Genomic DNA, 15,551 nt, shown 5'->3' with positions numbered 1-15,551 from the left:
TTTCCCCGCTCTACTGTTCATGTCTCCTGTGATCACAATTTTCTCTGTACAATCATTTATTACTTCGTTTTTCTTTCAGTTTTTTGTTTCGTCTTCACCTGGTCTATAGCATATGATTAGGTTTGTATTGGTTTCCTCTGTATCCATATCTATGTCTAGTCTTAGTATACGTTCGTTGTAATATATCCAATTTTTTACTTTGTTGATACTGTCCTTCTTTATCATGCACGATACTCCTGCCTGAGGCTCTTTTCGTTTCTTCCACTCCACTGTATATTAGTAACATTCCGTTTTCTAATATTATTGATGCTCTTCCTTTTTTCTTTGTCTCTGTTATAGCTACTATTTCAATGTTCTTATCTCTAATTTCTTCCCCCGGTTCTATTTCCTTCCCATTTATACCTCTTACATTCCATGATGCCATTTTCAAAATTGTTTTGTTCTTTTCTGTGTTTAGGTTGTACTTCAATTTGTTTTTCCTTCCGTCTGTGCTACTATCTTTAGATCTGGCCATGTCCCTGTTCTGTGCCTGTTTTGTTTTTTGGTCCGTCATTGTGTTTTCTTCAGCTAGTTTTTTGAACAAGTTGGTTGTGTATGTTACTTTTTCTATCCGGCTTGTTTTTTTGATTCCATTTCCACTTAATGCCTTCAATAACTATGAAACCATATCAAATTTTTGTCCTTTTCCCATTAGTCTTTTCATCTGCTGCTATCTTCCTAAGATTTCTTCGTATTTCTATCTCTTTTAATGTCAAGTCACATTCTATATATACTCTATGTTGCTTATAGTTCATTAGTTTACCGTTGGCTTTCAGTATTTTCATTTTATCTTCGAATTTTTTACATTCGATAACACACATTGTTTCATTTATCTTTTGTACCCTATTTATTTCTGATTTTACTCCCATTTTTGTTTCTATGAAGTTCTCTAGTTGCTCTGCTTCTATTGTGTCTATTGGTAAGCCTCTCATTATTAGGTGTTTTTTCTTCTTCTTTTCTTTCTGACATGCTTCCAAGGTTATTTCTATTTTATCTATTTTTTGTTTCATCGTAGTCATTTCTTTCTTTAGATTTTCATTTTCTCTTATTATTTCTTTCATTTGCAATTTGTATTCACTATTTTCCTTCCTAATTTCTTTTAGTTCCTCAATCATATTACCCATTGTATTTTTTATATCTTCCAGGTCCTTGTTTTTCTTTTTATTATCGCTTGCTAATTGTCTCATTAGTTCTATCATTTCGTTCTGGCTGCTGGTTTCATTCGTTGATGGTTTCGACCTGTCTGGTGTTCGGTTCACTTTTCTGCTCCTGCTAAATATGTCTATCTCCTCTTTGCTTTTTCTTTTACCATCTTCATCAACATGCGCCATCTTTCTTCTTATTCAAATAATTAAAGTATTAATAAATATAAATATTTGTAACGGTTACGGATCGCGACAAGAGCCGCACCCACCTCAACAGTTAAATCTTACCAGTTCTCGATACTAACCAGTTTCGACTTCTACCGCTTGTAAATACAAATAAAATCAATATCAAAACAACAAATAAATTGAGCTTTTATAATTCTGTATAGTTTTACCAAAACCTGAATAACAGACCTATTGTTTTTGTTGATAATTATTATTGTTATATCATTCTTAATCACCCGTCCAGCGCAAAAATTTCAACTCGTTTCGACCACTTAGAAGTTTCACTTTTATCCGTAGGGCCATTAAAACTAATTATTAATTTATTAATACAGTTCAAAAACATATAACTGATTATTTACTTACATAAAGGTTTTTAATTACACTTTGCACTATTTTGTATGCGTATTACACTTGAAACCACTCAAGATTGGAATTTAATTTCAGAGCGACACTTCTTCTTCTTTAAGTTCCATCTTCTATAGAAGGTTGGAAATCATCATGGCTATGCGGACTCTGTTGACTGCCGCTCTAAAAAGTTCTGCACTACTGCATTCAAACCATTCCCTTAAGTTCTTAAGCCAGGATATTCTTCGTCTTCCCACATTTCGCTTTCCTCGGATTTTGCCTTGCATAATAAGTTGCAATAATGCGTATTTTTGCGGACACATGTCCTAAGTACTCAATTTTTCGTCTTTTGATAGTTAATATTCCGCCTCATTTCCTATTCTTCTAGTTACTTCCACGTTTGACATTATTTGAATCCATGATATTCGTAGGATTCTTCTGTAACACCAAAATTCAAAGGCGGCCAACTTATTCAGATGGACTTGTTTTCGTGTCCACGCTTCCAAGCCATAAAGAAGAGTAGAGAACACGTAACATCGAAGCATTCTCAGGCGTAGTTCTAACCTTATATCCCGACAACAAAGAAACTTTTTAAGTTTAATGAATGATGCACGTGCTATTTCAATGCTTGTCCTAATTTCTTTGGTTTGGTCTACATCTGATGTTATCCATGTTCCTAAGTATTTATAGTTATTAACACTCTCAATTGCAGTATCTTCAATAGTCAGTTGGATATTTGCATGTGCAGATTTAGTCATGATCATGCATTCAGTTTTCTTTAAATTTATCTTCAGTCCGTACTCATGACAGCGTTCATTAAGGCGTTGCATTACGTTCTGTAAATCATTGTTGTTATCCGTCATTATTACTGTATAGTCTGCAAAACGTAAGTTATTCAAAACTTCTGCATTGATAGATATACCTTCTATTGAGTCTGATAGCTCTTTTTGAAATACCGCAACAGACAGCACGCAACCCTGGCGGACTCCTCTCTGTATTTTGATATTTCGGGTGTACTGATTGTCAACTCTTACCTTGACAGTTTGATTCCAATATAAATTAGATATAATTTTCATATCACGACTGTCAATATTTTTGCTTTTTAATATATCTACAAGTTTTTTATGTGGAACCTCATCAAATGCCTTTTCAAAGTCTACAAAACATAAGTACATGTCCTGATTCATGTCTATGCATCTCTGAGCCAGCACATTCAAGCTGAACAAAGCAATCTCTTGTACTCATACCATTTCTAAAGCCAAATTATGTGTCACTAACTTCATATTCAAGAGTTTTAACAACTCTGCTGTGAATTATTTTCAAAAATGTTTTAAGTGTGTGACTCCTTAAAGCTATTGTTCTGTGATCTGAGCAAGTTGTTGGCTTTTTGGGAATTGCTACAAAGGTCGATTGCAGCCATTGTCTGGGGATTGTGGCAGTTTGATATATTAGATTAAAGAGTTCAACCATTACATCAATAACATCTTCATCGATGAGTTTTAATAATTCGATTGGCACATCATCTGGTCCAGTAGCTTTACCCTCTTTTGTGTACAGTGACAGCGACACTACACCCGTCCAACTAGTACCAATACACATTCTATCGCCTACCCGGGAATAATTTTGTTATAAATTCCTCCCATTTTTATCTGTTCGCCTTTTTTTTATAATTATCCTTCTGTTGTTATCAGAGTTCGAATAGTTATATTATATTTTTGTTATTGTATAAGGTTTCTTTTAATTGTTTATGGAAGTTGAGTCGTCACACATTTCGTTTATCCACTTTTCCTTTGCTTCTTTAATTTTTATATATCGATGGTCCTTTGGATTTGTTTGCATAACATTCGTTGTGTATTGTTTTTGTGTTTTCTTTTGTCCTCTATAAGTCTCAAAATCATCCATCATCCATTTTTTCCGTTGCTCACTTTCTTCATTCTTTAGTTCTTCTCTTTGTACTCCGACTATCTTATTTTTATGCTTCATCATGCATCTTCTACTTCTCTATCTGTTGTTACATTTGTTTTTTTTCAGTTCATCGTTAAGTTTAGTTGTTATTTTTGTTTTTGTTACAAAGTGCTTCAATATTTCATTTTTTTTTTGTTTCTTTCGGCTTATTGTTTTTAGTTTATGTTTGAGTTTGATAACGACTGGGTTGTGGTCTGACCCTATATACCTATATAGGTTTTTGCACTTTGAATACTTGACTTAAACCTACAACTAATAAGAACAAAATCCCCTATAATAATGTACCTTTACAAAACATCGACCGCTAAAGCCTATCATTGAAATCTTTTGCGTCCTAAAATTTGCATTTTTTAAGGTTCATGGTCAACAAACATTCACTCAAAATTGGTGTAAACGTGCATAAAGTGTAGGTTCCTTCGTTACCAACAGTAAGAACACATCGGTTGAAGATGATCCATGTAGAGACCAGCCAAAAACAGCAACTACTGAAGAAAGACACACAATATGGTTACATATTATAGACGATTAAAGATGTACAGGATTGGATAAGGCTGTAGGTATTTCAGAAAAAGAGTAATCAAAGTTGTGTTCAAACTGATTTAAACGATTTCAACATATTGTGCCTATTTCTTAAGTTCAATGAAACGGTGTGTACCAGCTATACCGTAATCAAAACAAAAGTCTAAGTAGTAAGTTAAAATTGGCGGTACTGCAAGGAAAATTACATCAGCTAAAAAGATTACGGAGTTTTTTTAGGATTCCAAAATGATTCTTTAAATAGACTACCTCTCAACATATCAAAGAATTCATGTGACAAATACGGAAAGCTTCTAGAGGATAAAAATAAAAAAAAAATAGTGGGAAACAACTATTTTACAAAACAAAGTTAATAATACAATCTTACTTGTCGTCTTGTAGCATTTTTAAATTCCTTGATATATATTGAAATCCCCTCGTAGATGTATTAAAACGCCAAAGAATATTTTTAGTGTATTTCATTTCCTATTCCTATTAAAATACCGAATTCTTTCAATTCCTCTTAGCGTCGCCGAGTTAAAATAAACCATTTTAGAGTTTGTTTATTATTTCACAGATGGTTATTTCCTCGGTATTCTTTAATTGTTAAGCTGCTCGATACTGCGTTTTAAATAAATATTCCCGTTTAGTGTTTTGTTTATACCAAGATCACCGAGTTAAGCGTAGGATTTTTAAGAGTTTACTCACCCTCGCTGAGGTGTTGTCAGAGACAACTGCTTCCGGCATTTAGTTCAAATTTTTCTTCAAATTTGTAATATCTTCGTTTTTCGTAATTTTTTCATGGAAAAATGTGTAGCCGTGTGAAGTTAATAGTTACAGTTTAAAGTTTTAAGTGAGCTTTGAAAGAATCGTTGTTTCCATCCTCGTTTTGTTTGTCCCTGGTCGTCGTTCCAGACCGTAGAAGCAGTCCTTTTGTTCGTGTGGCAGAGAGTTTAACCCCAGTTCTACCCCCAGAAATTTTAGTAATTCCAGTTCTAACCCCAGAAGTTTTATTGCACTTTTTTTGTGAAATTAAGGTAACTGTTTTGTTTTAAATGTTAAAGTACAGATAGACATTTTTTTCTAATAATAATAATTGCTTTCATAAGGATTTGTAAAGAATTTGTAATAATTAAAAATATATGTCTTAGGGCGTGGTTAGCTGTCATTTAAATTGTTCTGTTTTAAATTTAATGTTGACATACGACAGCTCGTTTTATTATTTTTGACATTAATTTGGTTTGGTTTTTTAAAGAACTCTTTATGAATAGTTTCATTTTAAAGATATTTCTTTATTTATAACAATTTTTTTGTAAGTTTTGTAGCAATTCCCACTTGTAAACAGAGGTTGTAAACGGATAATGACATGTAAGTTTTCTTTGCTATTTTTGGTATAAATCTTTATAACTATTAATATAGTATTTTGTACCATTTATTTTTGTAACTGTTTGTTTTGAGACAACAATAAATGTTTGATTTATTTTTCTAAAACATTTTTTAATTTATTTAGAAAAAAAAGTTTCCAAACCTTTTTTGAGTTTAATTTAAAAATATATATTTTGCATTTCTAATAATTATTTCAATAGTTACAACTAGTTGTTGTAATCGTTATAATTTGACACCTCGAAGCGGCGTCCTTATTTTAAATAGCTAGAGGTCTTTCTTGTTGTTTTGTTTGTCCATTTGTTCCAGGAGATTCATGTAAGCACCCCTTTGTTTCATTTTTGTAGTTGCCCCAATCCAATTCCCTTTCCACGACCCAGCTACTCCAAATAAACCCTGAGTGCCGTTCGCATAAGTATCGTTTATTTTGCTTGCCCTACCTCCACCCCCAGTAACTTCTGTAGCAATTTTCAACCCCTTACAGCAATACCCTATGTGGTAGGCAAACCTATTTCGTTACAGTCTAATGGATGAAATTCAATATAGTAAGAAAAAAATCATGACCTAATTACATTCGGACCTTATATCTAGTTAACAAGGTAGATAAACGTAGCGTAATAATAATTATCATCAGCTATTCTAATTTGATCGTCTGATGTAAGCCTCACTTAGGTGAGTCCTTACATTTCTGTTCGTGGTTTTTCGCATCCATTCATGTCCCGCCGATCGCTTGATATCATTAGTCCATCTGGTTTGAGGTCTGCTTCTACTTCTCTTATTTGCTCTTGGTCGCCGTTTAACAATTTGCTTCGCCCAATGATTGAAAACGCTTGTAATAATAATACTGGAGTATAAACCTAACCTAACTAATGTATCAAAACAATATTAATAAAAAAAGAGATGGTAGTTACCTTGATTCATATAATTCGAAGACACAGGGTTCGAATAAGGAGGAAAATTCAACTGGAAATCCGATCGATAATTCTGCTGGGACTGCTGATTATTCTGCCACCAACTTTGATTCGGCATCGGTGGTACCTCCTCTCTTTTCCATGTATTAAACGGATGGGATGGTGGAAAAGACACGTTTTGGAAAGGAGTTGAGGGCGTAAACGAGTTCTGCTGTTGATATCCCATAGGTTTCTGGTTTATCTGGTTCATATTCAGCGGAACGTTCTTGTTGGAGTGCATGTTCTGATACGGCGGCATTATCTGAACGCCCATATTCGGTATTCCAGGATCCTTTTTCTGGTACTGGTAGTTGCTGTCGTTCATTTGCATATTTGGCATGTTTCTAAGGGTAGTGAGGTAATCCGGTTGGGTTGGAGGTTGCATCGGGAAGGCAGGAAGATTTTTATTGAAGTTTTGGCTTCGTAATGGCGAGTTAAAGGCTTGGTTCTGGGATTGCTGTTGTGGGGTTTTTGCTTGAGCGGGAACTGAATCAAATTTGACCAATTTTTCCTTTTCGGAATCCTCGACGATGAACTTAACCTAAAATATAAATATTATTTTATTCTAGATTAAATACAAAAATGTAGTTTAATCATACCTGTTTACTACTTTCTTCTTTTCTTTCTTCTATCTTTTTAAATATTGACTGCAAAGCTACGTTCTGTTTTCCTCGTTTGTTTTTGGTGACTTCCGGTTTAATAGGTGTATTGTTGAAGTTGGCACTGGGAACAGTCTCTATTGGATTGTTATTCATTAACTCCCGTTCTTCTCTAGACTTTTCTAAAGATCCTTGAGGTTTGAGGATGCCAGCTTTCTTTTCTAAACCTAAAATATATTGTCAATCTTACGTTATAATATTTTATTTAAATGAATTCGGAAACTTGACGACTAGAGTCAGAATTAACTAATCGCGTCGTCCAAGTTTAAACTCCAAGATCAAGAGACTTCTATCGAATAGACGATGTCGAAGATTATACAAGATTACTCATCGACATCTAAATCCTCCTACAAATATACGTAAATCTAGTTGATTCTCCATCTGTCTTCCTTCCTTCTATATATATTCGCTCGGTCGCATATATAATAAGCGCAAGATCCTTGACAAAGAAGGTATCAAGACCACTTTTCGATCACACAGGAAAACTTCACAATGTTTGCGTCTTCTCAAAGATTTGCAACACTCTTCTTGTGGTGTATATTCCATCCCTTGTTCTTGTGGTCACGTATACATCGGCAAAACTGGTCGCATCGTCAAAACTCAAATCCAAGAGCTTCGAAGATCTAGTCCGTTCTCTCATTCTGCAATGACAGAACGCTAAGAAGATACCTGAAATTCCACATTTTTTTTTCCAAAAATTTCCGGAAATTTTCCCAATAAACACTTTCTTGGTTTAGTCAAGTGTATTATACTTACTACTGACCACCGCCACGTGTACCGTTATCTCTTAAGTAACTTTATCGGGGACCTGCCGATGAGTAGAAAAATTTGAGAAAAATTCTTCTACTATAGTTGTTGTGACTCCCATTCTTTGTAGTATTTGGGTGTTTAGGTATTTTTTTTTCTAGATTTTATAGCGGACCCTGCCTCAATCATTTTGTTTTACTCTTCTTCTGATATTGTATTTCAGGAATAAGAGAGCAAGGTTTGTGGCGCAGGCATTACAACGTTGAGTTGTATAGAAGTTTTGAAGAACCTGACATTGTAAAATTCATTAAGGTAACACGCCTTAGATGGATAGGGTATGTAATCAGGCGAGAGGAGCGTGCAACAGTTTTTTACGGAGTAGGGCCGATGGAACAACGAGTCAGAGGAAGAGCGAGACTCAGGTATCAAGACAACCTAGAGAATGATTTAAAATCTATTGGCGTTTAATCATGGAGAAGAGTTGCCTGACAGGGGCGAATGTAGAATTGTTCTGAAGAAGGCTTTGGTTCATAACGAGCTGTAGTACCACTGATGATGATGAGGTTATGCCAAAGCATTTAACTGTCTCATTTTTTGTGCATTCATTTAGAATGTTAAATATTATATTATATAATAAATATTCAATTCGGACACCAGGTAGAGACATACAGCTAAAACAAGCAAAATATGTACTAACTAAAGGTAGAGTCAGACAAAGCTGTGCATTGGACACAGTTGAACGTTCAGAAGATGGTATAACTGTAAAAGGAACATTGATAAATAAATTAATATTGGTTGATTCCAGTTACAATTCCAGTGATTTATGAGGATTTGTAACCACTACTTATTGGTGGTAAAAACCTGAATAGGAACGATAAGAGATAATCAAAATTTCTAAGTTCAAATACTTGTGTAGCTGGATCGGCGACGATCTGAATCCTGAATTAGAAATTGGAACTCGGATTTAAATGGCCACAGCAAACTTCTTAAAAGTGAGAAGCTTCCTAACCGATAGATAACTTATGGAAATATGAAACGACTTTATGAAGCGCTACATATATTATACACTTTTGTGGGAAATTGAAACATGGTAGCTAAAAGTTAACAGGCTGAACTAACTAGAAGCATTTAAAATGTGGGTATATCAAGGAATGTTGCTCTAAATAATTGGTTAGATGTACACTGGAACCAGTCTCTTAAATTGCGCAGCCAAACGTCGTCCCCCCACGCTTCGTTTGCTCTGAATCTTTCCTTGGATAATTAACTGGAGCGATTAACTAACGTTCAAATTCAATTAACGAACAAATGGGCAGAAAACGAGAATTCGTCGAAATCGTAAAGAAACGGAAAACTGTATATTTTGGTATGCAACAACAAATACAACTTTCTTCAGCTCACCTTAAGAGGTAAGTTCGAAGGTAGACGCGGACCAGGACGCAGACAATGCTCCTTACTTAAGAACATACAAGATTACACAAGCTTGGACTGTAAAGGTTTACTGGATAACACCCAAAACAGAGAAAAATTCACCAAAATTGTGGCCTATATTGTCCCTCGAAAACATCTTGTTAACTTAGACTCTAAAAAATGTCCATAGGGAATATATAATGTCTTCAAAATAAAATATATTAAAAATCACGAAACGAAATCCGAAGATTTCTAATTGTCGAAAACAGTTCGTGTGGTGATCTTCGGAGATTGTGAGATTCCTGTGGAAATCTTCGGATTTCGTTTCGTGATTTATCATTAGATGTCGCTATTGCGTCCATATCGAAGCCTTTTTAGTGTTGCTTCTACTACGACAGGAAAGATTGTTTTCACGTTCAGAGCGTTTGTGAATATCCGCTCCGAAGATTCCTTTTAGGATGAAATACGTATAAGCGGATACACAAACGCACTGTACGTGAAATCAAATCTTAACTGTCTTTCCTTTTATATCGGTATACTCTTTATGAGTACTAGAAACCAATTCGCTAAGGATTTTTGCTTAGTTGAGGAGATATGTTGTGGAATGCAATTTTAGATTCCCTATGTCTCTAATTACATCTTTATCAAAGTCTGTTTTGCCTTGCAATTCTTGGAAGGCACAGATTAAAGCAGAAATCTGAATTTGGTTTCGACAATTAGAAACCTTCGGATTTCGTTTCGTGATTTATCATTAGATGTCGCTATTGCGTCCATATCGAAGCCATTTTAGTGTTGCTTCTACTACGACAGGAAAGATTTTTTTCATGTTCAGAGCGTTTGTGAATAGCCGCTCCGAAGATTCCTTTTAGGATGAAATACGTTTAAGCGGATACACAAACGCACTGTACGTGAAATCGAATCTAAACTGTCTTTCCTTTTATATTAGAAATATTTAAAAGAAGTGAGTTCGGCAATGAAATGGATAATAAGAATATTATATTTGTAAATCGACTTACTCTTTTTAGCTACGTTCTCAACTCTGTCTGCTATACTAAAGGATTTCATTTCTTCGAGCAAGTCATTTGTTGGATCCGGTTGTATACATACTGGTTCAAATACAGTCTCACCGTTCACTTCATTCCTAAAAGAGAAAATAAAATTTAACTACTTCGAAAATTTGCTAATAAATATTTTTTGACAAGTTCTTAAATAAATAACAAAAATAAAAATTACACAACTTTCTGAAATTCCTGATGGAAATATGATAACGGAGAGTATGCTAGTAGGAGTCCTTCTTGATGAACTCTCAGGCTGCGCTTTCTTCGTTATATATACTTTGATTTGGTCACGAATCTATGACCATGTCGACAAGTACTTAATACCTCTATCTATTAAGTGTTATTCACCCATGTTTGGACAAAGGCCTCCTCTTGTTTCTTCTACTGGTCTCTATCCAGTGTTATTATCATACAATTAGTTCCAGCATGTTTTTAAGATTTTCACTAGATGTTCTCGAAGGTCTTCCCCTTCCTCTACTGTATTCTCATAGTGACCAAGATGTGATTTGCTTATCCATATCTCATCACTTTACTTATGCCGTATCATGAATGAAAAAAATTTCTATACTTACTTCAATATCAATTTATTGCCATTTACATCTAGATCAGTCAACCACAAGCTTATCTTAATTATACGTTTCATTCTAACCAGTCTTTCGATTTTTGGATCATCGATATCTTCTTTGAAATCTAGTTCTTTGAAGTTCTTGCAAAAAGGTAAGAATCCCTCGAGCATCTTGTCTTCACGCAAGGGCACTTTCATGTCTAAAAACAATTTTGGTATATTATACATATGATTTTTTTAACGCTTCTGTGGACATTGGACAGATTGAGTAGCTTAGCGTTTATGTTGCCCGGTTTCAAGCACTGACAAGGGAGGAGGGTGAGACCAGTAACTTATATGTGGTAAAAAATAAGACATACTCACAGACTGATTCAAAGATAACTAACCATGCAAAGGAAAGAACTACAGGTTGGAAAATGAAAATTAACCTCATTGTAACAAAGAGGAATATAAAGTCATTAAGCAATAGAGAAAAACAAATCATAGAAGAACTGCGGCACAGGAATGATATATGTACACTACAGGAGACAAGGAAGAAGGAAAAAGGACAAAAAGACTACAATACTACAATGTTGACATTTTAATCTACAGTCTATAATGTAGCGGCAAATGAGAACTAGAGCAGGAGGTGCATACTCGTTCATGAAACAATCAAAAACAAAATATAGAAATATCACTATATATCAGAAAGAATATTTAATTACAGATTATAAACAATTGAAGTAGTATGTACGAGGGTCATTCGTAAAAAAGGTTCCTCACGACGATGAGAAAGAATGCGACGTGCTGGGAGAAATCTGGCAACACTGCCTCATTCCTCAACCGTTATTAATGTTATAGTGTCATTAGAAATTTTATGAATTATTTTTGGTGCTTTCTGTTTCTGTTGGTAAGAATTAAATAGTTGTATCTAGCATTGTGCATAACATTTTATATCAATTGCATCGAAACAATAACTTCATTGTCGTGTGAACAGCCAAAGACATCTTCGAAAAAAAAAGCAGCAGAAATTAAAACAATAATAAAGCCAATCACTCGGTGATCGCAAAACCACTTTTTTTAATTTGTACATAGCAAATTATTTACTTTTACTCTTTCTCATCCAAACTCAAATATGATCAAATATATTTTGTTTTATTAACTGTATATACTTACATTTGTTGAAATTAAACCCTTTCATATATTGCTGAACATTATTTAACAATTTGACTAGACTCGGCCATATTTGTAGTCGATTGGTGAAAACTTTTTCTTTTAAAACAACGGGATCGTTCTGAATGAAGTACAGTAGAAGTTTGACTGAAATAATAATTTGTTATTAATACGCGTAATAAAATCTCAAACAAATACTTTAACAAATCTTTCAATTACACATCTTATTCTTAAAGTTATGCTCATTGTTATTATTTTATTATATATACTTGAATAACGAACCTGCTGGAAGAGCATAATAATCCATAATACCATCATCTATCTTTAATGTATGAATAGGCACCAAAAAAGCACACAGAGACCCAGCTATCAACTCCAAAACCAGTTGTCTAACCTTCTTCTCATCATTAGTCAGCTCATTAATTTTATTCAAGTCAGATCCGACGTGACTCAAGGCGTACAAGTTAATAGTGGTAATCTTTATTAGCATATCCCCAGTGAAACTCTGAGTTGCTACAAGTGCAGTCATTACGGAGTTGAGGCTCTTAACTGATAGTTCGGCTTGTTTGAGTTCCGAGGCCGTATGAAAATAGCCGTGAGTGCATAGGAACAGTTGGATGAACTCATTTACTGTCATTTTTGTTTGAATCTTTTCCGACGGGCTGCAATAAAAATGTATACTTAATTTTAGCGTTTTAATATAATACTAATTCAATTGATACTAGTGTTTCCAATTTATGTGCGAATACAGCACAGATAGGAAAATGTCTTATTCATGAATTTTGATGATTTACTGCTGAATGACAGATAAATGACTATGAAGAAATTAACGATTACTGTAAACAGCGAATAAATCAGAAAAATGATAGCAAGATTGATACTAGAAGTCAAAAATATGGAAACAAAAAAAAAATTACCGAAAATGGGTTTAATGCATTACAAATATTGTTATATTATTATTATTAAAACGGGGTATTAACGATACGGAGTAACGATAGACGTCGACGAACTGAACCACATGTGATTTGCCGATGATGTTGCGTTAATAGCAAAAGACAGAAGAAAGGAAAGGAAATGCTATTAGATCTTAATACAAAATCAAAAGAACTAGGACTAAAAATTAATCTAGCAGAAACTAAATATCTAATAAACGAATCTCTAGATATAACTGAGGATATATCTCTAGACAATAATAACATAGAAACATTTGAGTCGTATATATAATTAGGACAAAAAATCGAACTAACAAAGCTTAATATAAAGGCAGCATTTGGAAGATTACAAACAGTCCTTCAATCAAACTTATCAAATACTTTAAAGGCAAGTACTTTCGACCAGTGTGTATTGCCGGTCCTGATATATTAAACTGAAACATGGATTTTTAACAACAAACTCCAAGGGACTAAGAGAGCTATGAAACCGAGAATGCTCAACATTCAAAAAGATTGCTGTGTTAAAATGGAATTTGGTAGGACACATAGGAAGAATGAAGACAACCGTTGGACGAAGCAAATTGTTGAATAGCGATCAAGAGCAAATAAGAGAAATAGTGTAAGACTCAAACCAGATGGACTGATGACGTCAAGCGTACGGCTGGTCGTGAATGGATGCAAAAACACTACGAACAGAAATGAATGGACACACCTAATGGAGGCCTGCATCCTACGATGGATGGAATAGCTGATGATGATGATTATTATACATTTTTCTGAAATGCTGCTAACTCCAACTTTAGACGGTAGAGTGAGGACTGGATTATGTATATTTATATGGATGTAGTAAGAAAAACTAACTAGAATAGTTAAAAAATTAGTAAGGCATGGTAGCGGGTGAAAGTGATACGACCTCTGCAAAAGGAAACATATTTATAATTATTGTGCTTTGAACAATCCTGTATGAAGACATTTTAAGCAGCTGCCATAAAAACTGTGCTATCATGCATTTCCAAATCAAGTATAACAAATTTGTACCACCCTGTACAACAAATAAACAATGAGAAAAAGTTAATAAACAGTAGTAAAACTGGACCGTATGAGAAACTAACATTTGCTTGTAAGAGTAGCGATATTTTTGAAATCGTCCTATGTAAAATGGTAAAATATTAAAAAATTTCCAATTTAAAATAATATACAGGGCGATTCATTAAAAAGCTTTTATTTGTTTCTACGTTATGAAATTCCCTGCCTAATCACAACAAAATATAGTTTTATAATTATTCTTACCTGTCTTTATCCACTGCAGAAGTCAAAGTACAAGACAAATTGGTTGCTGATGCAGGAAAAGGATTCTTAACTGCTATACCTCTTATGTAATAAAATACAGTTGATAATTTGTTGCCCTGACTGGCTTCTAATAGGGCCAATTGATTGTACGGATGACCGCTAGTTGGAGATACTAATATTGCTTGTCTGAAAAAGTTGTAAGAAATTGTCATTTTGTGTTGTTTTAGATGCAAAAAATTGTATCTTGTGTATAAAAACGAAACATAAGTTATCTGTTGAAAAACGAAAAATATTATGTCCTCCAATTAATTAGAGGGTAAAATAGAAGGAAGACGGCGGCATTAGAAGAAAGAAAGCTGTCCTGGATAAGAGACATCGGACAACGGATCGGGGGTAACTCCCAAAAAAACTCCCCGGGTGTGCGCCGCTGATTATTTACATAAAATGGGCATTTAAAAATAGATGTTTCGAATAGGTAATGGTATATTTCGCTATGTACTTTATATGTTTTTTCAGTTGTTTGTTGTAAATCTATGATAGTGAATATTATACTTATTGCGTTAAAATTAAACTTACATTGGGTAAATCCCAATTTTAGAAATCTATAATCTAATCAACTTATTAGAAATTACATCCCAAGGATTTAAAAGGGAATCAAATACGAATCGGCTATTATCATATTTCCTCAATACCGATGAACACAGGAAAAAGTCTTAAATTCACAAAATTGTAAAGACAAAAAGAAAAGAGCCTGAGTACTTACGCCCAATGTTTAAGTAATCTACATCTAGTGAATATAAATAAATAGAAATAAATGATTAGAACTAATCCTTTTTTATTTTGAAAAAGATTCCAAAGGAAATTGTAAAGATTCCTGGTTTCTTAGTAAAAATAATATGAAAAAATAAAATAAGTACTTAATCACGACGTCTATGATCTATAATACCAATTTAACATTTAAGCGCGTATTTGTAATAGAGGGTGCAACTATTAGTTCTCACGTCAGACATATTAAAGCATAAACCATTTTTTGCAATGACGCATGCGTAGTATCATTGGTAGTTTTTAGTAGATTTTCAACCTGGTTGTTGATATATTATCTAAAAAATATATGGTCATACTGATCATAATGTATTTATACAATCTGCAGACATACATATTTATGATGTTAAT

General features: G+C 33.9%; 1 protein-coding gene across 1 annotated transcript in view; it reads right to left on the bottom strand.

Moving 5' to 3' along the window:
• The window catches only part of LOC140450275 (nonsense-mediated mRNA decay factor SMG7-like), a 44,113-nt gene that overhangs the window by 16,075 nt on the left and 12,487 nt on the right, over window positions 1–15,551 (bottom strand). The window contains exons 4-10 of the mRNA XM_072543805.1: window positions 14,379–14,564; window positions 12,439–12,818; window positions 12,160–12,303; window positions 11,012–11,204; window positions 10,398–10,522; window positions 7,168–7,394; window positions 6,530–7,109 (exon numbers count right to left, since the gene is read on the bottom strand). Coding sequence (XP_072399906.1) covers window positions 6,530–7,109; window positions 7,168–7,394; window positions 10,398–10,522; window positions 11,012–11,204; window positions 12,160–12,303; window positions 12,439–12,818; window positions 14,379–14,564 — 1,835 coding nt within the window. The remainder of the gene's footprint in view (window positions 1–6,529; window positions 7,110–7,167; window positions 7,395–10,397; window positions 10,523–11,011; window positions 11,205–12,159; window positions 12,304–12,438; window positions 12,819–14,378; window positions 14,565–15,551) is intronic.

The sequence above is a fragment of the Diabrotica undecimpunctata genome, chromosome 1 (assembly GCF_040954645.1).
Source record: "Diabrotica undecimpunctata isolate CICGRU chromosome 1, icDiaUnde3, whole genome shotgun sequence".
NCBI classification, from domain to species: domain Eukaryota; kingdom Metazoa; phylum Arthropoda; class Insecta; order Coleoptera; family Chrysomelidae; genus Diabrotica; species Diabrotica undecimpunctata.
This window is presented reverse-complemented; position numbering and strand designations above follow the sequence as displayed.